The 27723-nt window shown below is 40.3% G+C and overlaps 4 protein-coding genes across 8 annotated transcripts; 3 read left to right on the forward strand and 1 right to left on the reverse strand.

Annotated features, from left to right (window-relative positions):
* Positions 1-81: 81 nt before the first annotated feature.
* Positions 82-8841, forward strand: zbtb3 (zinc finger and BTB domain containing 3). 2 transcript variants are annotated; one of them, XM_042493283.1, is made up of 4 exons: positions 82-122; positions 423-561; positions 2542-3368; positions 4415-8841. In XM_042493283.1, exons 3-4 carry the CDS (start codon positions 2545-2547, stop codon positions 5478-5480), a joined length of 1890 nt encoding a protein of 629 aa, XP_042349217.1. In that variant the 5' UTR covers positions 82-122; positions 423-561; positions 2542-2544; the 3' UTR covers positions 5481-8841. The 2 variants fall into 2 exon arrangements, with proteins under 2 accessions (XP_042349217.1, XP_042349218.1); XM_042493284.1 differs by lacking the exon at positions 423-561 and having other exon boundaries at positions 100-122.
* On the reverse strand, positions 8428-11470 carry rnaseh2c (ribonuclease H2, subunit C). Of its 2 annotated transcripts, none has more exons than XM_042493286.1 (5): positions 10916-10980; positions 10672-10826; positions 9819-9931; positions 9518-9637; positions 8428-8681 (listed from the first exon to the last, which is right to left on the reverse strand). In XM_042493286.1, the coding sequence occupies exons 2-5, from the start codon at positions 10823-10825 to the stop codon at positions 8658-8660; spliced, it is 411 nt and encodes a 136-aa protein (XP_042349220.1). In that variant the 5' UTR covers position 10826; positions 10916-10980; the 3' UTR covers positions 8428-8657. The 2 variants fall into 2 exon arrangements, with proteins under 2 accessions (XP_042349220.1, XP_042349219.1); XM_042493285.1 differs by lacking the exon at positions 10916-10980 and adding an exon at positions 11393-11470 and having other exon boundaries at positions 8429-8681.
* Positions 11471-13617: 2147 nt separating this feature from the next.
* Positions 13618-20563, forward strand: LOC121948091 (seipin-like). Of its 3 annotated transcripts, XM_042493354.1 has the most exons (11): positions 13620-13799; positions 15068-15152; positions 15253-15508; positions 15602-15680; positions 16164-16307; positions 16420-16455; positions 17109-17243; positions 17338-17435; positions 18524-18653; positions 18823-18904; positions 18986-20563. In XM_042493354.1, exons 3-11 carry the CDS (start codon positions 15258-15260, stop codon positions 19138-19140), a joined length of 1110 nt encoding a protein of 369 aa, XP_042349288.1. In that variant the 5' UTR covers positions 13620-13799; positions 15068-15152; positions 15253-15257; the 3' UTR covers positions 19141-20563. The 3 variants fall into 3 exon arrangements, with proteins under 3 accessions (XP_042349290.1, XP_042349288.1, XP_042349289.1); XM_042493356.1 differs by lacking the exon at positions 18986-20563 and having other exon boundaries at positions 13618-13799; positions 18524-18734; positions 18823-18884; XM_042493355.1 differs by lacking the exon at positions 16420-16455.
* A 3819-nt stretch (positions 20564-24382) lies between these two features.
* Positions 24383-27694, forward strand: LOC121948495 (inositol-trisphosphate 3-kinase B-like). Its single transcript, XM_042493895.1, has 6 exons — positions 24383-24440; positions 25296-25509; positions 25618-25822; positions 25917-26018; positions 26394-26465; positions 26817-27694. The coding sequence occupies exons 1-6, from the start codon at positions 24383-24385 to the stop codon at positions 27027-27029; spliced, it is 864 nt and encodes a 287-aa protein (XP_042349829.1). The 3' UTR covers positions 27030-27694.
* The last annotated feature ends 29 nt before the right edge of the window (positions 27695-27723 follow it).

Raw genomic sequence — 27723 nt, forward strand, 5'->3', positions numbered from 1 at the left:
TTTATTCTTCTTCTTCGCTTGTAGGTGGCGGTGTGGCGGGCGGAGCTGCGGTCACCGCCGGCACCACAGAGGAAAAGCTGTATTTGTCCTGGAAGAAAACAATACTCAGCAGCTTCCTGCAGGTAAGAAAATATTCATCGTGTACGCGAAAAATATGAGGTATCGCAACTCAGACGTTGTGCTGGCTAATTTAATGGCAACTCGCAGCACGTGCCGATATATTGATACACAAAAACAGCGATTAGTGGAGCTGTAATTTTACACAGAAGCTAAGCTAAGTTGGCTAACTAGAGTTAGCATAATTGAGCTGGAGCTGCCTGTTTTCTCTCTGTTCTTCGACATTTGAGACTTTTTCTAACCTACATTGCCATATGTGTTTCTTACGTGTATGGCCTTGACTGTCGTCTTTGTTACAAACTTAGGTTCAGCTTTGAAACGAAGCTGCCGCTGGACTGGAGACTTGGGGCAGGTCACCATGGAAACGTAACCTTCGATACGTTTATTGATGACTCCCAGCTGTCAATAAACAGATTTTAACAGGAGAAATCAACACTTCTTAACGTGAGTGTCCCGCTTTTTATGTTTCAATGGGCCTCACGCAGTAACATGCTCTTAAATTTCTCTTAATTTTCTGGTAAGAGAAAAAATAAGAGTCATCTCCAGATGCACCAAACGCCCTTAATCATCCAAATCTGCCCTTAACCAGGTGTGTTCAATGATGAATCCCACTTGATCATAATATAATAATAATAATAATAACAACCTTTATTCATATAGCACTTTTTAAAACAAAGTTACTAAGTGCTTTACACATAAAACTGTGAGAACGATAGAATATAATAAAAATAATACTTGTGACAAGGTAACAACAATAATTATCAATATTGTCAGCAAATTCAATAATTCGAACAAAAAAAAATTGTGATAACGATAATTGCAATAACAGCCTGAGAATGCTAAACTAACCCTGAGAAATGTGAGGAACACAATCAGCAAACCAACCAACAAATAGTCACTGGAAAAAGATTAAAACACCAAAGAAACTGACTAAAACAGTAAAAAAAAAAAAAAAAAAGGGGGAGAGAGAGAGAAAGAAAAAAAAGAAAAAAAAGAAAAAAAAAAAAAGGATAACAAGTAAAAGATTAAAAGAATAAAAAGTAAAAGATAAAAGACTCGCCTGTTAGCAGGTAATGCCCCCTAAATACTACATATGGGCAGGTTTTGTGCCATTTGCAAAGACTCTGGTTCATGAACAAGACTGGAGACATGACACCAAAAAAGGCTATAAGAGGAAGAATTTCTGCAATATTTTAACTGATCTTTGCCTACTGTTAAATCAGTGTAAACATAGTAAATGTGATTTCAGGGAAATGTATTGAAGTATTAAATGTAAAGTACACATGTAAAAATGTTTAAATACATTTAATAAATCAAAACATTTTAAATTATTAGAAGAAAAAGCAGCAAATCCTCGTACATACAGTATATATGAGAAGCTGGAACCATGTTTTTTTTCCAAGAAAAATGTCTTACACGTTAAGAGAAATAGTCGCCAATTAATTTTTTTAAATTAATTTACTAATTGTTTCAGTTGCACTTGGATAATTTTTTATGTCTTGTGCACAAAAATCGTTATTTGTTTAGTAGTAGTTATCCAATAATAGAAGTGGAGTAAAAACTAAAATATTTCCCTCTGAAGTGTAGTGGGGTAGAAGTAGAAAGTGGCATGAGATTAAAATACTCAAGTAATGAAAAAGTAACCTCAGATATGTGGGGGGCTTTTCTGTGAGAGAGCTCTAAGTTCATACACATGAAGTCATTAGCCCCCATTTAATTAGATTTTGCTTTAGGGATCTCTTTTTAAAAAAAATTAAAAATAATTTGGACAAAGTGTAAAAAATAGTCATTCTGCTGACTCTTTCTCACATTTAGCTCACTAATATGGTTTATTAAATAGGGAAAATAAACAATTCCCTATTTTGAGAGGATCCCCTAAAAGTCCCTCAAGGACCCATGGTTGCAAACCACTGCTCCGGTGTGTCCTTCCAGCAGAGAGAACTCTATACAGTGCCATAGACTGTGCTAATTGCTAGAAAACTGTCTGCACGCTGGTGCCCCATTGCATCCAACAGGTGCCCTTTTGACATTTTTAGCCCCTACCCCTCAAACATGTATAAAGCATCTACCTGTGTGCGGCTCTCAAGAATAGTCACACTCATGTACCCCATAATATTAAAAGCGGCATCAAGTAATTGAAAATACTGACATTAGAAGTTCTTAACAATAGGACTCTTTCTTCCTTACATGAACTGACTCTTTATGGATATTTCCCAAAGAGATTTGCACCTGTCATTATTTTCCAAAGGCAAGATGACAGAACTACCAGAAAAAACCCTTTGGAGATACTTTATGCAGCTGATCACAGAGCTGTCTGTAGTGATTTGCTATCACAGAAGTAAATCATTGCAGACAGTGCTGTGTTATTGTTTCTTTATGATTCAGCTTCCTCTTATTTTGATGGTCTGTTTCTCTGTTTCTCAGGTGATGGAGTTCCCCCAGCATTCCCAGCAGCTGCTGGCAGCTCTGCGTTCCCAGCGCCAGCGGGGTTTCCTCTGTGACTGCACCGTGCTGGTGGGCTCATCTCGTTTCCTGGCTCACAGAGCTGTCCTGGCCTCCTGTTCGCCTTTCTTCCACATGTTCTTCTCAGACTCTCCGGGGGTCATTGGAAATGGCACCAGCAGCTCCGTCACACTCGACAGTGACATTGTCACGGCGGCTGCGTTTGGATTGCTCTTGGAGTTTGTCTATGAAGGCGTGCTGCAGCAGGACGAGTCTCCACCCGTGGAGGACATATTGGCAGCTGCAAGCTTTCTGCACATGAACGAGGTGGTGAGAGTCTGCAAGAGACGACTGCAGAGACGCGGGCCGCTGGCTGAGGCAGACAGTACTCGCTCTGAAGAGAGCGCTGGTGCAAGGAGGGCAGTAGAGACAGGGAGGGAGGGTGAGGATGACAACGGAGCTGAGCCTGTGGTGGCCATGGCAGGAGATCACATGAATCCAGTTGCCATGGCAGCGCCACTCTCATCAGTATCTGCAATGGCAGAGAGGAGTCAGTTGGAGTCTGTGAAGTGTGAGCGGAGGACTAGTGGGGGGTCATCAGAGGCACGAGTTAAAACTCCACTGAGCCCTGACCTCGCTGACACCACGCAGCCAGGCATGGACGCCCCTCCTCTGCCCCCATGCGGAGAGGTGGTGCAGGACGTTGTCACAGGCCGGTCTGTCTCAGGAGGTCACAGCAGGTTGGGGACTGGAGGTCCAGTAGAGGGGTCGGCACTCTGCAGCCCTTGCAGCACCACTGAGACATACGGGTACGTGTCTGTTGTAAATTTCTTGACTGTTTTAACTAAAGCTGCGCAAGGAATCAGTAATACAGTATATCTGTATTGTGATATGAGCTTAGATCTTAGATTTTGGATAACATAACATTGTAAGTGCTGTTTTTTCCCTGGTTTTAAAGGTTGCATCTCAATAAGTAATGTAATTTTCTGGACTGTTCAGACTGTTGTAGTTGCTGCTTTATTTGCCTTTATGCACTTAGTCATTAAATACACATTATGATTTTTTGTCAGGAATGTTCATGATAAATTATTTCCTGGACGTTAAATTGGAAGTGTTACACTGAGACTAGCTGACTAGTCTAAAAGTGAGAAATCACTCAGAAAACAGTAGAAATTGAGCACATTTTAATTTACAATGTTAATAAACCGCAAAAACTGACTGTCTGACAAGTGTTGCATATATTATAAAAGCCATTAATCACATTTTTCAGTGACCAAGTTTATTATGCTAATGAAATGTGTGGCTCTTTGTTCCATCTGTTCTAATTATGAACATTGCACATATCCTGAAACACAAAACAACTCACTGAATAAGAATGAACAAATAACATTTATTTACTGTGTACATAATGTCTGGACTACACTCCTTCAAAATACACAATCACGGAGTAACACAAATTAACACACACACACACACACAGCCAGGCTTCCGGGTTCCCCTGTGCACCCAACTAATAACAAGCCTAAGTACCACTTTCGTTCAGCCTTGCAAAAAGACATCTAGCCGACACAACAGAGCATGAGTCTGAGAGTGCACGTGTGTGTTTGTGCATACTTCTCCCATTTTCCTCTGGGTATCTAAATAATAATTTTAAGTAGTATTTTTGTGCCGAGTAGCGAAGGTAACAACGTTTCATCAACTAGTCAACTAACTGCAGACATTCCTAGCTTCAGCTTGAAATATGAAGGTTGTTTCTCTGTGTACTGATGGACTTGAACCATGATTTTTTTTGTTACTACAAAAGTTTCATCTTATATCAGCTTTTCTTTCTTTCTTTCTTTCTTTCTTTCACCAGCCACAGCACCAACCAGCAGCCCTCCTCCTCGTCCTCCCTGGTTCCAGTGAGTCAGGCGAGTAGTCGCTCAGTGGTTGCTTACTCCCAGTCAGAATCCATCCCTCAACAGGACGCACCCCGACTGCCTCATGATGACTCTGTGAGGAAACCCTCAGAGGCTGACCACCAAGACTCTTTAGGCGAAGGACAGCCGATGTTCATGTTGATCCAACCGTCGGCACTAACCTCACACAACCCAACACACTCGCCACCACCGCGTGCACTTCCCCAGATCCGAATCCAGAGCGCTGTGTCGCTCCAACGCCAAAGCTTGGACTTCCACTTTGCTCGTCAAACTCTTAAGGGACCTGAGGGGAACATGGGAGCTTCGCCCACCACTCGAAATGAAAAATCTCACCCTGTTATGGGCAGAGCGAGGACAGACGACGATGATGGAGAGAATGTTAAAGTCAAAGTGGAGGCTATCGTTATATCTGACGAGGAGTTGGAGGAGGAGAGAGAGGAAAGCAGGCAGATAGAACAGGTGATGGAAGTAGACGATGAGTTTGAAGACGAGGAGGAGCTGCACAGCCCTCAGTTTCTCTCCTCCCACCCTCAGGGCATCTTACAAATGGCCTCCCATTCAAATGACTACTCCTTCCCCCTCTCTCCCTCCTCCTCCTCCTCTGGTGCAGGCCCCTCCTCACAGGACACCTCCTCCTTCCCCCTTATTCCTCCGTCCACAGCTCAGCAGCATTCAGACCCTCCTGCCTACTTCCAGGACTTCCAGGACTCGATGGGGAACTTTGTGGAGGACGTCCCCACATGTGGAGTCTGTGGAAAGACTTTTTCATGTACATACACACTGAGGCGCCACGCCATCGTGCACACGCGCGAACGCCCTTATGAGTGTCGCTACTGCTACCGAAGCTACACGCAATCAGGCGACCTGTACAGACACATACGCAAAGCTCATGACCACACGCTGCCGGCCAAACGCAGTAAGGCAGACATGGAGCCCTCCCTGCCACCACAACCTCCTCCACCACCACCACCACCACCACCACCACCATCATCTCGTAGCTAACACACACACATACACACATTGTTGTATTTCTATACTTCTGCACACATATGTACCTAAACTTTAACCTAATAACCTAAATAACTCTACATTTAAACCTACATCGAGCAGAGCTCTTACTTCAAACTTCAGATTTGCACCCTGCAGACACCCAGGCTTTTATTCTACTAAGGACATTTGATCCCCATAATAACAGAAATACAAGAATTCACACAAAACAGTACCAGCAATGTGACAGTGACATCAGCACTCATTCATCAAACCAACACGCTTTATGTTCAAGTATGACTGTAGCCTCCCCGATTTTATGCTAAAAAAACATTAAAAAAACAATTTGGTGTATAAAGGCCAAATATATTAAAGGAAAGGGTAAGACTAGGGAAAGAAAAACATTTTTTAAAGGAAACAAAAAACAGTTCAAAGTAAATTTAAAGAACTTTTCAATAATAGTATGTTTTAAGAAATGACTTAAAAGACCTTAAATAGAAGTCATGTTTTTAACCTTATTAACAGCCTTATCTGATGTTTCCTATAAGAAAGACACATGAGCAAAGTAAGCAGTCATTTCCACACTGAACAATGTAGTTTTGAATGATACATTCAACAACACAGTTCCAGACAGCAGGGGTTTGTTACATCACAAACCTAAGGAACCAATCTCGTCACTCAAGGAGTGCGGCTTTCCATATTATTAGCATAACGCCAGGGCAAAACAAAGGGTATTGGAGAAGGTGTGCCTACCAAGTCTCAGAACTTTTCACTTTCATTTCAACTTGTCAGAGCTCGCCATCAGCAGTGATTTATCCAAAGTTACCGACACATTATCAGTGGTATGATAAGGTTGTCAGTTTTTGATGAGCAGAGTTGAAGCTGAGTGACAGAGGGAAGGGCGTAATTCGAACATTCATAGATCCATACTCGCATTGAGGCATGGGGATTTTATTTCATGGAAAAATCTTCTGAATATGTAATTTTGAAGAACAGATATGCGTTTATAGGGAGAAGAACTTTAAAGGTCACCAGCACAAAGATGATCTGACATTCTCGGGCAGAGCCTCGGGGTCCAGTTTGTAAACACTCTGTTTTCAGCTAAGCCTCTGAAACAGACATAGACCTCTGCCTGAGGATCTCAAAGCACGTACAGCGGGTACGTTACTAAGACCCTTTCCACACTGCACTTGGCCCTGGGCTGAAGCCCAGAGTTTGTGGGTTTATTCCCTGAAAATCAACAAAATACTGGGTTAAAAGCTGCCAGTGTGAAATGGAGCTAAAGGAATTTGCTTCACTTTTTTTTTGTCTCGTTACACAATTTCTTTGTCATGTCATCAGTATGCACATGCTGAATACTCACAATGTAACCACGGTAACTACTGCTTATTGAAACCAGGGGTACCTAGTAAGCTAGCTAAGCTAAACAACAAAAACAGTAACACTGCTGCTGCTGCAGTGCTGTTTTACACTGCAGGAAAAGCCTGTTTGAGAAGGCCTTAAGAGATCAGAGAAATAAAAATAGAAAGTCTGTAAAGAGCCTTAAAAGTTATCAATTTAAAGTTTTTAAATCTGTCTGAAGCATCCCGAGAGTCAGTGTAAAAAAGGCTTAAAGAACAATTCTGGCAGTTGAGGTCTGTCCGGTCTGGAGTTGATCTGTTAGATTTTTGGGTCGGGCAAATTATGTGTTACTGTTGCAGTAATCCAGGTGTGATTAGGCAAACGTGCATAAAATGGTTGATCACATATTTTATGATAAAAACATGGTTGCACAAACATTGTGGGGTGCTGCTCAAAATTTCAATTACTTCCAAACCAGACACCAGCTGGCTTTATCACTATCATACATTTGTATCTGTAAAAAATGATCAGAAATGTCATTGTTGTAAGAAGATTTAGGAGATATTGTGACATCCTACACTTCATGTTTGTTATATTAACTCAAAACACAAACAAGGGAAAACTGTTGCATTTTTTTTACAACTTTTTATCACTTACATGAATTGTATTTTGTACGACTGCCTTTTCAGTGTGACTCGTGCCAGCAAAGTTTAACTGAGTGTAAGTGTAGTAGCACTGTACTGTCTAGTGTTTTATTTACAGGATGAAACCAACGAACACCTGCACAAATTCTAAATTTGAATTAGATTGTGCCATTTGTTAACATGTAATGTAAGCTTTTCTTTGCATCAGTTTTAATGAAGCTGCTTCATCACTAAATGTACACAGAACATATGATGAAGCAGAAAATCGGTTGTGCCAAACGGCCTTGTCTTTGTCTCGTTTCTAAACTACCTTATCGTTTTTATAAATGCAGCAAAAGTCTTTGATCAGTAAGATTTCCTAAATGAGGCAACTGACCCAGTAATATCAAAGTGGCAGCCTTACAAACATGAATTTTTCATGCCAACCCATTTGTGCATTCTCAGTGGCTGTCCAGGATCATGTACAGTAGTTCTCTTAGCACTGTGGCTGTCTAAACATATGTTTTTGCCACATTTTTCATAGCCTATGTTTGACATTTCTCTGCAGGGTCCATTAAAAGTTGTCAGAAAACAGGTGTAATTGTTTAATTATTGAACTAACAGTCTACGTGTCTGGTAGGATAGCAGTGAAGTGAGTGAGGGGGGAAGTTTGGGGACCCACCTTTAATGTTTTTGGCATTTCCTACTGCCAATGTGACCGCTTAAGATGTTTAACTTTTAACTTTAAATGTGCCTGAATGACTGTTTGAACTTCAGAATTTGCTGTCCTCAAACATTTCTACAGTTTCTGTATGTACTGATGAAAATGTATTGATTATTAACCACACAAGCCCAAGAGTTTTGGATACTCAGAAGGGGCAGTTGAGTCTGTGATCATTTCAAGAGTTTTATGGTTGCGTGTGTGCAAAATTTAAATGTTATCTTGTGAATAAGCACTGTTCAGTAGAAACATGTTACCATATTGTTTAAGTGAATCATAATCACATTTCTAAGTTAGTCAGCTTTATCGTTTATTTCTCTTTATTTCCCTTAAAACAACATGTACAAAAATATTAACACTGCATCTGTTAGTTATTACTCTGCAATAGTGACATTGAACAAGTAAGTTTTTCTTTCACTGACAGCCAATAACCAGCATACTGTATATTTCACTCAAAACATGCTGAGGTGACGTCAACCTGCCACCTCTGAGCAGGGAGGGGTTTTTTCAGTCCTCTACGGGCCCGTGGATCTGTAAAGAGACAAAATGTCAGCATCCACCTAAACGTCTGTGTCTTTGTATTTCCAACCACATGATATTCTAATGAAATATTGTTGTCAGTGTAGCTGCTTTTGTCAGTTTTACGGTAATTGTTCGACTAAAGACAAACAATAAAAACAACAGAGCCACAGCATTGTTCCAACAGCAAAACTGCAATAATGATCTCAAATGCTTCTTTTTTCTTCATTTTCTGTGTGCACACGGCCCTGCAGTCTCATACCCTGCAGGGCGTTTACTGATGCTAATTAGGATCCACTCACACGTGCTCTCAACTTACGAAGACAGTGGGATTCATCATTATAAGAACACAGGTGCAAACAATTCTGGGGTTTAAGATTACATCATGGATATGTCGCAGACTTTTCTTAGGACCTTTCTTAGGAAAAATTTAAACAAAGAACTTCATAAGATATTGATGAATGAGGCCTGTATATTGGTCTACTGGACTAAGCGTTCATTATTCCCTCACGACAAAAATCACCACAAATTTACTTAAATGTGGAACCCCTCCTGAAACAGAGAATGAAGACAAAGAGTCAGTGTTTAAGCGAACATAAAGTTATCCAGATAGTCGTGTTCATCGTGCTTAATGAGACAAGCACTGTTCATTTAACATCGTTCAAAGTGATTAAATTGGATTTTTTTCAATTATCGGGTGACACAGGTTACTCTTGTCTCTGATTAAAACAGTCTTTTAAAAGAGAGGTTGCCACTGTAAGTAACAGTTTGTTTGTCTTTATGATATGCCTGGTTAAATAAAGGTTCAATGAATTTTAAAAAGTCAACCACAAAACAAGAGAACTCACCGCCTCAGCCAAGTCTGGCCAATCCATCGCCATCACGACTGTATCGTCAGAGTTCGGAGGCGTCTCCAGATTCCAGTAGGTCAGCTTGTCAAACACAGAGGAGACCCTCACTGTCCTGTCCTGGAAACACACACACACACACACACAATTTATCTTCATGTAGGCATAGAGATCCTTACCTAAACAAAAATCTGATATAATGCCCGTGCAATCAGTGCTTTGTTTTATGTTTGACTGACTCACACTGCTGGACAGTGTGCAAAGTTTTTGTGACGTTAAAGATGACGTTGGTGATGTTTACCTCTTGGTCGGAGCCGGGCTTGTTGATCTCTTTTAGCACCAAACCAGTGTAGCCCTGTGGACAGCTGAGCTCCTGCCCCCTCAATCCACGCCCTCTGAATGACACAGTCTTCTCTGTAATGAGGAAAATACACAAAGGACTGCTGTTAGAGATGTTTTTTCCACCAATAAAAGTAACTGTGGAATAAAAAATGAAATACGCCTTTTAAATCCATTTCATGTGACAACTAGAAGCCCTGAACTGCTCGCCATCATGAACAATGCTGAGCACCCCCTCCACCGCACACTGGACCGACAGCGGAGCACCTTCTCCAACAGACTGATTCAGTTTCGCTGTCGAAAGGACAGATACAGGAAATCTTTCCTGCCACAAGCCATCCACCTGTACAATAACTCACCTCTGTCTGCGCTTTAAACTCCGGTCTTAGCTCCATGTCACTCTGCACTGCTGACTTTGTTTCTATTTATATTTCTTCAGATACTGTTCCGCACTTTACACATGTATATATGTAGATATGTATGTCTATGTATGTATGTCTCTTAGTTTTTTTTAGGTTTTTTTAAGCATATTCCTTTATATTCTATTAATAATGTGTGCTCTTTATTCTCTGTTCTTACTGTATGGCGCTGCTACATCCCAATTTCTCAGTTTTGAGATCAATAAAGTATATCTATCTATCTATCTATCTATCTGAATGTTAGACGCTGTTACTTAGACATTTAATCCTTGCACAACTGTCCAGTTAAAACATAGTCATCAGTGTGTAGACAGCTTTTGAGAACCTGACTTTCCTGCTCCACCACTGTTTTCAGTGAACTTCAAACTTGATTAGTCTATTTAACAGAGCGTGCACCTAGTTTGCCGTCTTTCGTGGTCGCAGTGAGGTACTGTGAGACCTGGGCTGGCCCATTGTGTTCAATCTCACAGGGCATCAGGTGGACCGGGACTCGCTGTGCTTGGCTCATAGATGACAAGTGGAGACGAGTGACACTGGTGTTACAAGACATCCTGCAACCAGGAGACAGGAGAGGACAAAAGATGAATAAAACAATAGACTCTTTGTATTCTTTAAATATTCTCGCTGTAAATTTTGAGACCTTTAAAGGTTGTCTCTGAAGTATCCACAGGCTCACACGGAGAGGCATTTTGGTTTAGTTTATAATTTATGTATAAGTGTGTCTGTTTGTGATTTCACCTGTAATTACATTACAGTTAGTTCGTATAATGAATATAAATCAATAAACTGTCATTTATATGTCCCACGGAAATAATACATGATACAATTCCACTGAAATAGGGTACCATCAGCTCCTTTAAGTTGTGCACTGTGATTTAATCCATTTTACGTCTTCTGATGAACCTAAATAATAATATTAATGAGGCTTCTCTGACTTAATGACTGTTTTGGTGAAGCTCTGACAACAACCAGTGCAGTGCCTTAGAATAAACAACGTGCTTCCGCTTGTCCACTTAGATTTTGTCATATTAGCGTCTTTTTATTTTCCCTTAAACGTTACAAAAGAAGCTGTTTAGCGACTTGAAAATCGATTTCAGAATCATAACTCCAACATTACCTTTCAGCAGCTCCCCAAATGTTTTTATAAATGAAATGTGAAATTAAACCATTTCCGGTTACCGCCGGTCGCTGCGTGTGATTGGACGACAGCTTCTTCTTCTACGCTCCAAGATATTTTGGCGGTTTTTTTCTGTTCCGCCAGAAGATGTCTCCCCCTCTCGGCAAGAGACTATTTTAGCCCATTTTTTTTTAGTTTTTCTGCCTTTAGATCTTTTGTTGTCTTTTGTTTTTCTTATATAGATTAAGGTAAAATCTTTTGCGGAAATTCTTAAAATACAATTTGCATATGTAGATATTTACAAGTCTGTATCAAAGTGTGTGTAAATAATTGGTAACCAAACATTTGTATCTGCACTTCCAAATTTATTTTTTTTAATTATCTGAAGTACTTACTTAAAATACTTGTTAGAACAGTTAGTTCCGACCAAGCAGTTTGATTGGCCGAGAGTGGGACTACTTTATGTATCACTCCGCTTCACAGCTGTTCATAGCAGGCTATACAGCTTTAACAGGCACGTGCGCTCCTGGCAGATGATCATTTTTTGGCACTACACCTGTAATTAAACGTACATTAACGCTTGGTAGTTATTACTGAAGATTTTAGTGTAACAGACTAGTGTCTGTTACAGAACTAGTGTTCTCGAGGCCTGTGTGTCCCTCTGGAGTTGCCGTATGGTATGAAAACAATTGTGGGGACAACTTCCACCCTTTTCGGGGCTCATGCACCTGTGGGAGTTTTGGTAAAAGAAAATAAGAGGGCAGAAGCTGCTGTTGGAGCTGTCATACCGTCTTCCGGTCACGTTTATTGTTTTATTAGTTGTCCAGTTAGGTTACATTAGTGGCAGGTGTTCTTCAACAAGCTGCTGTGAGGAGTTTTCTGCGTAGCGTTAGCCGTGCTGTTTTTAGCTTAGCTGCCTCAGTACAGCTAGCTGGCTAACATGGTGCTTCAAGACTGAGCACAACTGCCTTATGAAGATTTGGCGTGGAGATGAGGACCTGCCACGGGATGTTTGATAGACCCTTTGCCCGGCAGGGACTCGAACCTGCTCTCTCCCCTCACTGATGACAGGAACCAGAGTTTCCTCATCAGGGTGAGGCAGCTGGAGGCGGCAGAGACCGCAGTTATGAGTAAGTACCTTAGCAAGTCCAGAGAGAGACACAGTTTACAACAGCCTGCTGTAGTTAATAAACTCTTATTTTACTAGAAACACACGGATAATTGTACATGATATTAAGCAGCTGCCCTGCTCATAATCTGCAGACCTCAGTAAAGTACCAAGCTAATTTGCAGAAGAAAAGCTTTGTGTTGCTAGGCAACAGCTGTTGCGGAACTAAAATCATTTGATGACATTACAAACTATAATCTGTTTTCACATATTACTGTTAAATAATAAATGACGCTTGTTGAACTGCTGTATAAAATCAAGATCACACTGGAGATCTTGCCTGATCGAATCATAGCCCTGCAGCTACGTGAATTTTTAGAAAACATTCGGTAGGCCTATTGGGGAATTTTATCTCTTGGCAATTAGAAAGAAAACTTTCCAAATGCAATCATGACTAAGTGTAAAAGTTCAGATGTTTTCTATTTAATAGCAACCGCCTGGTAAAAAAGTCTGTTTGCTATAGCAGAATTTTGTACGTCCAAGCTCTATCCAAAAAAAAACACCATCTATGTATACTACATTAAGGTGGGTAGGCTTAGCCTTGTACAAATTTTGTAATTGGGGGCGCACTATGAGATAGTATTAAAAAATCAGGAGTGATATAGAGAAATTAAAGCTTTGCAGCAAAGTTGGCAGCAATCGAGGGGAAAACAGACACAAAACAAGAAAATTAACAGCATTAAACAGCAATTAAACATATAAAAGTATGGATTTGGCTATATGTGCAAGAACACAAGGAATGAATAAACTGAAAATATAGGCACCCACAAGTTCAGGCAATCATCCAGCATTGTCACAGACGGCATCAGTCAGTTTTTAACATTTACCAACACAAAACAATAAGCAAATGCAAGCACTCTATTACAGGGAGTTCTTTATCGCCACAGTATCCTTGATTTTCTTCAATGTTACTCTTGTTTCTTCCTCTTTCTGAATATAAACGACATACTGGGGCTTTAGAGGTATAAAGTGTAGTTCTGCTGCAGTTGTTAATCCTCTTCCCTGTCCTCAGTGTCACGTTCAACACTGAGATCTCTGTTCCAGTTGGCAGCAACAACATCTCTCTTTATGTGGGACGGACTAAATGTTGTCCAATAGCAGTTTTTAAGCAGCTGAAGTTATTGGGGGGTTTTCTGTTCACAACATTTTATCCAGACAGAGTCGAGCGGTTGACTAAGAGACCTCGGGGAAAGCAGAAGTGATTTCCAAACAGCTCATCTTTGGCCAGCAGAAACCAAGGTGAGTTTTTGTAACAGACAGAGTTACAGGCATGTTACTGTTGGAAACCACATGGAGGTTTACATACACTGTTTTCTTGAATATTGAGTTAAATTTGCATCGGTATTGTCACACTACAATCCTTGCGAGGTTAACTCTTGATCTGGAAATCTGCATGTCAGAGTTAATATATGTGTTGAGCAAGTCACAACTCCCTTCCTCTTTTAGTGATTAAATATCAGAACTTCAGCAGTCGTATGAAGTAATCACATAATTTACCTCGGAAAAAGTACTGATCCACACTGTAAAAATACTCTGATACAAGTAAAAAATCTGCATACATAATGCTACTTAAGTAAAAGTATGCACTGTGATGAATCACATCACGTACTTAAATGATCAAAAAATATTAAGACTCAAATGCAGATGCTTCTGCAGCACCTTCATAATGCCTGTTTTGTCCGACCAACAGCCAAAACTCAAAGTTATTAGGCTTAGAATAAAATAAAGCAAATGAAAATCAGCAGCACCTCATATTTTGTTAAGCTGTAAACATGAAATATTGATGAATGTGTAGACAGTTTCTTTTTTAATCGACTCAAGTAATTTCAGATATAGGCTACTTGTATTTACTGTTAGGTAGTTTAATTTATAACCAGCTCTTCATACATTTTGAATGCAAAAGTAAGACGTCAAAAACTGTCAAATGTTTTGCAGTGAAAATGTTCAATAAAGCTGGAGTTCAATATTTATGTCATGTAGAAATGTGCAGCAGAAGTAGAAGTAATTAATGTGTACTAAGGGTCAGTACTTGGGCAAATTTTTTATGTTTGTGTTGAAGTTCTTGTCTTTGTAACTGTTGTTGAGTGTTTATCTGTACAGACAGTGAAAACAAATTTCCCCCCGGAGGACAATAAAGTATGAATCTGAATCTAAATCTGAAATGTACTCACTGAACTTTAATATAGTGAAATGAGAAAATAAACAGCTTGATTTTAAGAGTCCTTAATGTCAACCGAGAAAATAAATATTGTGTCAAAACAAACTGATACACATTTCTGGGTTGCTTCTTGCATCTATGCAGTGCAGTCAGAGTGCTGTTTGACTGGTGACACATTTTGTTAGAGTCATCTGATGTGAACGGCCTCCGCTCGTGACTGAGATTGGACTCAGTGGTTTCACAGATTTCCGCACAGTCAAAATGCTGCTTGTGTCTTTGGCTTAATGAGATCATAATATCATAAACCATGTTAAGTTTAAACAAGAAATGCTTCATCTGTCTCTTTCAGGGAAATGTCAAGAAGTACCAGATAACTTTTCGGATGACCTTCAAGACATTTCAACCACAGAGACTGCAGACTTTAAACTGAGCCGGTATGATCCTTTTTATAACTTATTTACACTCATCTTTTACAGCATGATCATAATGTATTTACTTATCTGAGTCTTTGTTTTCTTGTTTGTTGATGTTTAGATTTCATGGGTCAAGAAAGTAATTTACATCAGGGAGATGATGGGGAGCTGTCCGCCCTCGATGTTCGGGGGTTGCTTGAGCTCCGCGATGCTGTCGTCATGGCGATGGCACGCATCCGTCAGAGAGTTGTACAGGCCTTTATTGTGTTCTCCTTTGTCCTCCTGCTTCTCTGGATCGCTGCCTTCTTATATGGGAGCTTCTACTTCTCTTACATGCCCAAGGCAGCTTTTTCCTCACCTGTGCACTATTACTACAGGTGTGTGCATGAAGTCCTGTCCAGCTGTACTTACACTGTGTTTCAATTTTTTTGTTTTAACTCTCACTCAGTCATTCACATTTGTGTGTGCAGGACCGGCTGTGAATCTCCTGATTCTTTTTTGTGCTCTTATCCAGTGGCCAACATCTCTCTGATGAGGAATAAGAAACATGTATGTATGAATGTGTGTGTGCATCTATCTGTGTATCTACTGAACGTGTCTGCGTCTATTCTAGAAGTTCAATCTGTTTAAAATGGGACCATTATTATTATTATTATTATCATTATTATTAAAGTATTCTTCTCTTAACCCCTCACCCTTTTTAAACTAATTATTTAATTAATTTATCTTTTATTCCCTTTTTTGCTCTCCAACATACCAGAATGACTGGTTTAGAATATAGGCACATGCTTACTTACACACACACACACACACACACACACACACACACACACACACACACACACTCTCACCCCGCATACACTAACATCAAGTCAACATCCTCAAACCCTTGTTGAAATTTTGTTAACTGACCCGTTCTTGTTTCATGTTGTTGTTGTCATGTTGGTGTTTGTTAGTTTTGTCAGTGCTCTGTCTTTTGGCTGGCAAAAAAAAAAAAAAATCTTCTTAAATCTTTTTTAAATGTACATTCAGGCTCTGACATTCGGCCAAGCCTATCAGATGTCTCTGCAGCTGGAGATGCCTGATTCTCCGACCAATCAGGACCTGGGGATGTTCATGATCAAGACTACCTGTTTCTCTCGGGATGGAGGACAAGTTGCGTCCTCTTCTCGCTCTGTGAGTTGTCCATTTGTTCCTGCGCGGCCACGTGTGTGTACATACAATCAAATGATGCTTCATCACTAGTTCTTGCAAATGATTCACTGTTGCTTTGCTGTGTTTTTCTCAGGCAAGACAGTTGCTGTCCGCCTCCAGCTCTCGCTTTGTGAGTACAGCGCTGACGCACAATAACCTTTTAATCACACAGAGCCAGATTAGAGCTGCTTATGCTTGCTGCAGAGCTCCACCGCAACAGAAGGTGATCTCAGGTGGCAGGAGGAACATGTGAGCTACTGACTGATACAAAAAATCCCTGAGACCCTGAGCACAGATATGCAAAAGGAAACCCACCACCTCTCCTACACAGGAGCAAGACACACAGATTTTGTGGTGCTTTTGCCTCTTTCGTTGTTGTTTGTTGAAACTCTTTTTTGGTCATTGTTCTCCTCCTCATCTCCTTGTAGTCCAATCCACTGCCACAAAGACTAGCCTCAAAACTGAAACAAAAAAAAATAACTTTGCAGAACTTTTGGAATTGCTGTTCATAAGACTGGAAAATCCACTGAGATCAGCTTTTGTTGGAGTTCATTATCCTGAGCATAAATCAGTGAGTTATACAGCAGGTTAAGCTTTTGCACCCATGACAACATCACTCTTCTTTTCCTAAATATTTATCATGACATCACTAAAAAAGTATTTGGAATCATACATTGATAAGGAAAGAGCAGATCAATTCAACCCCAGGACACTGAATATGGTCCTCTCCAGTATTGTGTTGCCCCTCAGGTGTGTGTGTGACTGTCGTCCCGCTGTGATCAGACCATGCTGCGATACCGTTCAGACCTGCTGAGATACCTGGGGACGCTCCTGTTCCTACCGGCCTTTCTGACCGGAGTCACTGAGCAGAAACAAGTGCTGGAGGTGGAGCTTTTCTCGGACTACATGGACGACCCTGTGAGTCGTGCACTGCTTGGTGAATGTGTCAGCATGTGTCAGAGTGTTTGACAGTGAGCGGTTGTACCTAACAGGTTTGTCCTCATGTGAACAGTATACCCCCTCAGTCACGGCTGTCATTGAGATCCTGTCCACCAAGGTGCAGATCTACTCATCTGAGCTCCACATTCATGCTTACTTCACCGGTGTGAGGTAAGATGTGTACTTTGTGCTTTTTAACCCCTTGAAACTTAAGCAAATTGTATTGATTTCTTTTTTAATCATAGAGGGAATGCTGTGAGCAACTTAAGAAGAAATTTTCCAAAAATTTCCAAAAAACAAGTACGTGGAAATTAACTAAAAATCAGAAACAAAATAGATTAAAAAATTAACAAATAAAAATCAAAGAAAAAAAGTCACAAAAATGAATTTCCCAAAGGAAATGACCTGTGAAAAATGCATATGAATAATAACAGGTCTGTAAAATATTTGAAATATATAATTATGACCATTATATTTTATTAATTTTTAAAAATTTCCCTAGCTATTTCAAAAATTTTTTTTTTCATTTCTACTAATTTTTTTGCAATCCGCAGAACATTTCTTGCAAAGTTGCATTTCCCCTGTGTATTCGAAAGAAAGCAAACCAATTTGCTCTGGATTCAAAGGTTCTTTTAAACGCAGCAAAAGAAAAGTTATGTCGGTCCAGGTTTCTAATGGTTAATAAATCTGACAATAACATACAGTGTATTCGGTGATGAAAAAAAATCGTAATGTTTAAAGCCACAGAAAAAAATGAGGCTGCAGCATCTGAGATGAGATGTCTGGATTCTTACAATATAATATGTTGAGATATTTCATATTTGTACCGTCTGCAAACAAGAGAATGAGTTATTAATCTCATAAAATGCCACATTTTAGTGAACTAAAATGCCACATTTTAGTGAACTTTCAAAAGAGTAAGAGCTTCATTATCTCAACACTGACACAGAAAATGTATCGCAGAGAAAAAAAGACATACATTTCTCCACCGAGAGCAGCCTCATTAACTCGGTCATTGTAACCACAAGACACATTTCTGTAGTGAAAAAACTCCCTTCTTGTTATCTTCACCTACACTTACAGGCCACAGTAAATGAAACATGCTCAGATGTTTTCTCTGTGGGTTTCTGAAGGAAATGATAGAAAAGCGACTGACGTAGAAGTCAAACTGAGAGAAAGTGAGATAACTGCAGCAGTTTTTAGCATCACATAATCACTGTCATGCTGTAATGACTCTTTTCTTTGTTTTTCCACATCAGATACTTGTTGTTCAACTTCCCTCTCATATCAGCCCTGGTGGGCGTGTCAACTAACTTCGTCTTTCTCAGCCTCCTCTTCATCCTCAGCTACCTGAGGCTGCTGTTGAGAGAGGAGTTGGGGCCGCAGCAGGTGAGAGAGGAGGCCCATTACTGCAGACAATATTGAACTGCAGCTGCAGGGCTGCACACACTTCATGAGTTTGGTGTTTAAGTGAGTGTGAAATATGACCCGATTCCTCTCAGGTGCTGTAGCTCAGACTCAACAAGCTCTGAGTGCTTGTTTTCCCCCTTGTTTACAGCTCAGAACAGATGGACTGCTGTCAGATAGGGACAATAACACGAGCAACAACCAGCAAGAGGATGAAAAAGATGCTGCGGCAGGTACAAAAACACAGACGCAGAGAATTTCAACATTATCCAGGTAATTTGCATCAGTCACTACAAGAATAAATCCCTCGACAGGTGCTGCAGAGATGTTGGGTCCCCTCCAGACGACCCTCACAAATCCAAGTCAGGAGAGGCCCCATTTGCACTCTGGCAACAACACAGACGTGCTGAACAGAGAGATTAATCATCACATTGAAATAAATGGATCAGAGGCAGACAGAGGACATTAATAATGGAGAGGGATAAAGTGTAGAGAGTGATAACAGGATGTAAGTGCGGAGATGTAAGAGAGATATGTGGTTGAAAATGACTCAGAAAGCACCAACACACCTCTGATAAATATGCTGGGTGACGACCTGAGCTGCCCTGTTTGAGTCGTGGATCTTTTTGCTCTTACATCACGTCCTCTGTATTAACGCTCATGCTGTTACACTTTTAATGTCACGACCCTGTTATTTATGGGATTGACTCACCTGAATCTTTGTCACTTCATATAAAATCCCTCACTGTCACTGACTTTCCATTGCTTCGCACTTCACAGCTGTGGTCTAGTGTTCACTAAAACTGTCCAATATTAAATAAAAACAAAGGACAATGTCAAGGATATATGCACAAATGAATAAAGACAAAATATGTAAGACAGGGATGACGCTAAGATAATGCACCAATTATCATGGAATGTTATTTCATCTTGGCAGGTGATATTTATTTGATTCTATCAGTTATTATTTCTTGTTTTCTTTCATCCATTTAATGTATCATCTGTTTCTTTTACAGATTACAACTCTCATGCTGTCTGAAATGTGAATTTTAAATGCTTAAAACCTGTTTGTTACTTGATCAATGTGGGGTTTTATTTGTGCCAAAACGATGTCACGTGTGCACTGTCTATGTTGAGCATGTTACACAGCATCTGTCTGTGTCTGTACATCTTTGAGCTGCACTTCAGTTGTCTTGTTTGACAGTGAGGCAGACAGTTTTGCATTTTGTCTTGATTTGGACTGGGCGACACGGAGAAAATCAAATATCATGATATTTTTGACCATGAAATGCAGCACATTTCAACTTCAACTTTCAGCTTTACGTTTGTTTTTGCTCTGATTTTTCACACGTTTCAGTTAAAGATCAGAGTTTTTATGCATTCAATGGATATCTTTCTCTCAAATTTAATAAAAAAATTGATAAAATACATAGTTAGTAAGCACTTCTTATCCAAGATAATCCATCCACCTGACAGGTGTGGCATATCAGGATTCATCATTACTACACAGGTGGTCACAATATGGTCACACTCTTGAAAAAAGACATTTATTAGAATTTCACATGACTAGAGCTACATAAATGCCTTTTTCGTATCCCTCTCCCATTTAGACGGGACAGTTTAAAGAAGTACAGTTTAAAGTTTCGTCAGATGAACAATCAACACTGTCAGTCAGTCAGAATAGTTTATCACGACTGAAGTATAATTCAAAGTTGAATAGGAATAGTTAAATGTCACATGTGCAGTCGACATACATGGTGTGCCTGTGATCGTTTTTTCACAAATGAAACCGTATAATTCATCAAAATTAATGACTGATTTGTGTCTCTTTCTGTTATACAAAAAAAATATATTAAAATGTTTTCAGTCAAAATATTTATCACTTGGCTGCAAATTTGAAAGCACATTCTGGTCGACTGTTGCAATAAAACATTTAAAAAATGTTAGTCTGACTGTTTGTGTATTTTTTTTGTGCAGTGAGAAAAAATAATGGCACGCTCATATTTGTTCGGAGGATGCTTGACTCTGTTTCCACTCTGCTATCTGACACAGGGTCATTCCTGGATGTCCTCTTGGCTGTTTTATTTTGGAAACTTAATGACGTCACTGCATGCAAAACATGGCACCGGCGGGGGGGATGAGAGAGGGATGTAGCTCACTGACACTGACACACAGAGCTTTCTAACAGGTGGAAGATAGGTAAGGTGAGGTAAGTTAGAAACATATGATCATTTTAGTTCAATATTTTCATTTTGTCATGTGTATAAGGCTCATAAATATTGCTGAGGCTGTGCTAGACTAATTTTTTAAACATATTCAAAACTGTGCATCTCTTGTAAACATTTCCCCGTTTTATAAAAGCACGTGTCGGGCTCGTGGAGTAGATTCACTTCCTACATTAACACACTGGACTCGAAGATGGACATGATGACCGATGACAATGAGGACATGGAGACAAAGAATAATGAAACTATGGACAATGACTTTTCTACCAGACTGTCAGACGAGACGCGCAGAAATCTGAGAATCAGTGAAAGGCCTTCCAGCAGCTGCAGGAGGGTCAGAGTGAGATCCAGACCCAGACTCCAGTCCACAAAAAGTTTCCCACCTTACAGTCAGTGTATAGGTGGACTCGGAGAGGACGGGGACGATGAGCTTAATGCAGAATCAAAAGATGTAATGAGAGAAGACAGAGATGCGGCTGTTAAAGACACAGAAATGAAACAGGACTTTGAATTGATTGCAAGACGTGCAGGGGATGACAAGAATATCAAATGGAGGATGAGGAGGAAGGAGCGGTTAGGGGGGAGCTCTGAGGTTGATACAGATGGATGGGAGAGGAGCGGGAAAAGAAGGGTGGAGGAGACTGGAAGAGAGAGGGAACAGAGGGAAGAGAGAAGGGAAGGAGGCACAAACATAAAGTTGATTAGAGACTCCAGTTTTGAGATAGAAAGTAAAGAAGAAGAGGAAGAAGAAGGAAGATCTCCTGTTTCAGAAACAGAGGGAGAGGACGAGGAGAGCGGGGAGACCCTAGAGGAGGATGAGGAGGCCGAGGAGCTGAGAGATGGCTCCACAAAACATCAGTGGTCCACCCCACATCCAATCCTTTCCAAGCTGTTGCATTCCTCCACTTCCTCCTCCTGCTCCTCCATCAGCCTCTCCTCAGCAGAGAGCGATGAGGTCTTCAGCGAAGGAGAGGATGCTGACTCAAAGAGGAGGGCCTTTAGGAAGGTGAGAATGCACAGATGTGTAAAGTTTTTCATTTGCTATCACAGTTTGTGCACTAACGTCACTCCTGTGCATATGGCAGCTCTGGTTTTCCATGGAAGAGGCTTACTTAAACTATTTTTCTCAACTGTTCTTTGCACCTACAGTCCTGGTGATTTGCATGGGCTTGAAAGAGGACTTTGACAAAGTCAGATTTGAATGGTGTTTGCATGCCTGGCCGCTGCTGCTGCTGCTGCTGCAGATATGAGAGTAGATGGTAGAAAATAGTGAGAGGACTAGAGAGTAGACAATGCAGTGTCCATTCTGCATTGTTGGACACAGTGTGGACTGAAAAAAAGTGCAACACAAAACAGGAAATCATTAAAACATTTCATCTCTGTGACAGAAATAGCAACATTAGGGATGCAAATATTGCCAATTTGAAGGATTAAGTCTTAAATACCATGTAATAGACATTTTCTTCAAACTGCAAACTTGTTATTTTGAGTGTCTCTACTGAGCATGCTCAGGTCTACCTTTGTCTCCCTTGGTTTTTTTGGTTTTTCCTATGCCTGTGTCTGGTGGCAGCTGTTTTGTATATACAAAACAGATCATAACTGTTTAGGTATGCACACTGTTTGTAAACACACAACGCACTGACACTAGCAGGTTTTTTACAGGCTTAGAGGACCAATAGTGTTCGTACTGTGTAACATTCGCCAACATATTTCTCTTAATCAGAGATGATGGCACGCAGTTCTTGTTTTGTACTTGCGGCTTCGTTGGCGTGCTTCTTAATTTCTTTGCTCCCCAAAAAAAGCGTCAGGCCACCAATCTCCCTTAGATATGCCAATCCATTTATTTTACTCATTTGACTCAAAAACAGATCAAATATTCACATCTTGAACTAAAAAAAAAGGAATACCGCCAGCCTCCGTTAAAAACCAATGCATCCCTTGTGTATCACACCTGAACTAATCAGCCCGCACCAATTAGTGGTTCTCTGGTGCTCCAAAAAATGGCTCCACCAAGAGATATACTTTTGTATGATTGTGGGCCTTAAAGGGACAGTTCACCCCCTAAAAGTGCAAATTTTTCTATTACCTGTGGTGCTTTTTAACAAAATAGATTGTTTTGGTGTGAGTTGTTGAGTGTTATCTGCTGTAGAGTTGTCCGACTTCTATGTTAAATAGTGTAACAAGCTGTGTTTTCAACCATTTTGTTAGTGTTGCCACTTTTGTCACTGTTATATCTGTTATTGCTCAGAGACAGTAGTTCAGATAAGATGACTGTTGATGAAGCGCTGAGATTTCCAGAGGTCAGTGAAGTAAGCATGTGTTGTCAGTTTAGACATTGTGAAGCCTGTCTGTCACGTCAGCAACCTATGACTGAGCCAACCAAATCACTATGCTGAAGGAAGTGTGCATCTACTGCTAGCTCACCTAGCACCACTGATTTAGTCAAAATTACAGCTCAGCTGAGGAAAACGACATTAATGTTGACATTTCCCACTGTCATAACCACAAGCCTCTAGTCCACGAGTCGATGCATGCCTCCTTCTACTAAGTGACACAATTGGCACGTGTAGTTTGTTGGAAAGAAAGTAGTTCCTACATGAAACTGCTCAAAACAAGGTCTTTGTGTTATCGTGAGCAACTGGGTCGTGATTTCTGAAAAGAGACATTGCTGTTGAGTAATTTTTGGCACTTTGAGCACAATAAACCAAATGCCATCTAGGTCCATGATATTGGAAAGAATGCAGACATCACATCAGCTGATACCTCCAGCACTCGGCAACTCACACCAAAACAATCTAGACTGTTGGATAGCACTACGGGTAAGAGAAAAAAAAAAGTGTTTTTGATTATGGGGTGAACTGTCCCTTTAAGGATATGGTTTATCACGTTTACTCAAAGACTTCAGAGTTACATTTACATTTAGCTGACTGTTGTAAATACTGAAAATATGATGGTTGCATACCATATACTTGCTTCGATTTCAGGATCACGGTGTTGTGCATGAACAGAACCATTGTTAATGTTTTTTTTTTTCTAACACCTGTGTTTTTCCTGCTGTGAACAAGGTCTCTGAAGGACTGGAAAATGGGGGCATGTTTTTGCAGACAAGAAATATGACACAAGGAACCCTAAACATGGGAATACCATAAATCTGAGCATGAGGAGGTGGTCACATCCATATATATAATAAGTCAGCAGCACAGAGGCTGAGCGCCGTCACCTCACAGCAGTAATGTCCTGGTTTAACCCTGCCTGCTGTCTGTACCTTTGCATGCATGTAGACTTTCAGGTTTGGGTGAATTCTGAACAGCCTGCAGGTGAATGTGTTTCTTTGTGTATGCCTCACAAAGACTTGTCAAAATTGTAATCTGCTGCTTGAAAACAATGCATGCTGGGATAGGCTCCACACCCTGTTTGCCTCACATGGAGACATCAACATGGTCTTTTTCTGTGCCTCAGAGCCACTCCTGGAAAACCTACCTGACCATGATGCACTGGTCGCTGCGCCGGCAGAGCTCCTGGGTCCAGCTGGCTGGACATCGAGGCATGTTTATTCCAAAACAGACACATACAAGCACTCAAAAATTTCTCTACACTTGTGCACACTGCAGATAACTGACACATGTAGCCTACGTATCACTGCTGCTACATTTTAATCTCCAGAATCTCAGCTTTTGAGGAAATAAGACACCAAAGACTTTGAATTATTTCTGTGTTTTAAAAACATATTTAATCTTGTCAGAAATCTAAGAAAAGGCTTGTCATCTCATAGAGGACTATAATATCTAGACCACATTGTTTGGGGTCCATGTGAAACATCTATTCATAGCTGATAGAAATGTCATTAATATTCTGAATCTCTAATGTGAAACTCCTTTGTACAATTCTTCAAATAAAAGATGCCCTCTCTGAGTTGCTGTTTGCAAGAATGAAACAGAGATGCCAAAGGCACGTAAAAATGAATAATGGAAGTAATAAAATGCTGAAAACTTTATTGCAAAATGTACCTTTACAGTATTTCAATTAGGCATCACAAAAAAGTGTGAAAAATGTAGTTGCAGAGGGCAGCAAAGTTTGTTATCTCTAGAAAATCATCTTTGGTTTAAAAAATGGATGTGTGTTAGCACATTAGCACACAATTGTATTGTGTTGTCCATTGTGTAACAATCAATTGAGAGGATATATTAATTTGACCTCAACTTGTGTGTCTTGATGGACATATTTGCTTTTTTAGGATGTTTTTAATGTTCTGTGATTGTTGGAGCATTTGGGAAGCTGTATTTTAAAAATGTAACTTTCAAAGGGACTAAAGTGTTCAAGCAGATGAGAATATCTGTAAACAGCTGTGGATAGTTCATAATTCTTCTTGTTGTCCGGGCCTGGTTGCTTCGGTCACCAGGTAACTTCCGGCTGAGTGAGGGAGGGGAGGTGTTGAAACTGTACAGTGAAGTGGAGGCAAAGTGCCTGGACTTCTTGATGAGAGACCCCCTGAGACCCTTTGTCCCGCAGTACCACGGCCTGGTCACCAGAGGGGAGCAGTGCTACATCCGACTGGAGGACCTGCTGAATGGCCTGAGGAGGCCGGTCATCATGGACTGCAAGATGGGAGTCAGGTGGGTCCAAGAGAGCCAAGAGGTCACGAAACCAGTCCTGCAGGTTGACACGCTAACACTGTAGAAATCAGTGTGATTAGATGATTGCCGTGTTTTTATCTTTCTCAGGACATACCAGGAGGAGGAGCTGATCAAAGCCCGCTTTAAGGCCACCCTGCGGAGTGACATGTACCAGAAGATGGTGAAAATAGACCCATCAGCTCCATCAGCAGAAGAACACGCACAGAAAGGGGTGACCAAGTGGCGATACCTTCAGTGGAAAGATACAACCAGTTCGACGTCCACACTGGGCCTCAGGATAGAGGGCATCATGGTAGGCACAAAAACACATATTTGCCTCAACTGTTTAATCCTCTTCAAATTTTCAAATACGCCACGTCTGTGTTGTGTTTCTCTCTGTGAGTCAGATGGAGGACGGCAGTATCCAGCGGGACTTCAGGAATATTCTGACTCCAGATCGAGTCACGGAGGCTTTGCTTTTCTTCACCAAGAGTCAGCTAGACATCCTGGTCAGTTCTGTCTGTCATCGAAATGGCGGTTTCATTGCTCTACTATTCCTTTAGAAAACATGTACTAAATCAGATTATGACTGATTAAAAAAAAACAAAACTCTAAAACGAAAATCGAGGAATTAAGGATTTAAAAGGGACAATAACCTTCTAAAAAATACACTTAAAAACTGAAATTGAATAAAAAAAATTAAAAAGTAGTCATTCCTCTCACTTTCCATTAGTTCCCTCCTTTACTTCTCAAATCTTTGCCATACTGACTTGTTATTTTTTTATTTTTTTTGATATTCACTCTCAGTTGACCACATTAATCTTTTACCCTGTGATGTGTGATACTATTTGTGTCTGCTAAACTCTGCTCCTCGGTGCTGACAGGAAGCGTATCACTCCAGACTGCTGGCCCTGAGAGAAGCACTGAAGAATTCTCTGTTTTTCAAAACCCATGAGGTTGGTTTACATAAAGATGAATCTTCTCTTGCTTAATTTAATTTAATTTAATTTAATTACTTTAAATGATATTAACAGGAGAAGTAGAAACATAGAATCGGTGTAGCAATGACTGAATAAAGTTTTGTTCAGACTGATCTGTTGTGAAATATAAATAAATGAACATTTGAGTAATTAAACTTTTTTTTGGATTTGGTTTCTGAAATCACTCTGATTTTCAAGATTTGATCCAATTTGTAAGCCAAAATTTGAACGATTACTTCTGAATAATTGGGCCCAGAGGCCTTTTGCTGATCCAGTTTAATATTCTTATAATGGATCTCCCTGTATTTATATGTTTGGCCTGATCAGGTGATTGGCAGCTCGCTTCTCTTTGTGCACGACCACAGCAGCAAGGCCAGCGTGTGGATGATAGACTTTGGGAAGACGACCCCAGTGCCTGACACAAATCAGCTCCGACACGACGTCCCGTGGGTCGAGGGGACCAGAGAGGACGGCTACCTCATCGGTCTGAGGTCCCTCATCAACTCTCTGAGCGAGGCCATCAGTGGGAGTTGTAGATGAAGTACACCAAGGGTTGTGGTGGAGACATTTAAATTCAGGATCAGGTGGACAAAATGGCTATTGTTACTCTTTGAACTGTCCCCTCATTTAATTCACTGGAAGAGACAGCAGAGGAGGAGGAGCAGGAGGAGGATTTTTTTCTGAGGGATCTGTCTTCAGGGGCTGAGAAAGAGGAATGGGGGAGAACAATTCATCTAAAATCCATTGAAATGTGATGCTGTTGTTGTGGAGTGGTACATCTGGCATGTACATACTTTAACAGTAGACATTGTTTTGTTCTACAGATTTTTAAAAATTATTTCCTATACCCTTTTATAATTCATACAGGACTAAATCATTTTTATTCATGGAGTGGTCTGTGGAAAAAAAAAACAACCTTATCTGTGTTGCATATTGAGGTAATTTGGAAACCTTGTGGCTGAACAGCATTATTGGTTAGGCTATTCTAAAAAAGATTAACCACAAATTAATATAAACTTTAAGTACATTGATGAAATAGATGAGATGGTGTTATTATCAAATATTTATACTTTTTTTTTTTACGTATGATGCAGCTGAAATGTTTTTTTTTCCTGATCTTACACCCTGTATACAGTGGAAAGACAAAAAACAACTTCACATATTAACCAGTCCAAGCTAAGTGAAATAAACTATAAATGTCACCGTCTGCTCAATTTTCATATATCATCATTAT

The sequence above is a fragment of the Plectropomus leopardus genome, chromosome 9 (genome assembly GCF_008729295.1).
Source record: "Plectropomus leopardus isolate mb chromosome 9, YSFRI_Pleo_2.0, whole genome shotgun sequence".
In the NCBI taxonomy this organism is placed as follows: domain Eukaryota; kingdom Metazoa; phylum Chordata; class Actinopteri; order Perciformes; family Serranidae; genus Plectropomus; species Plectropomus leopardus.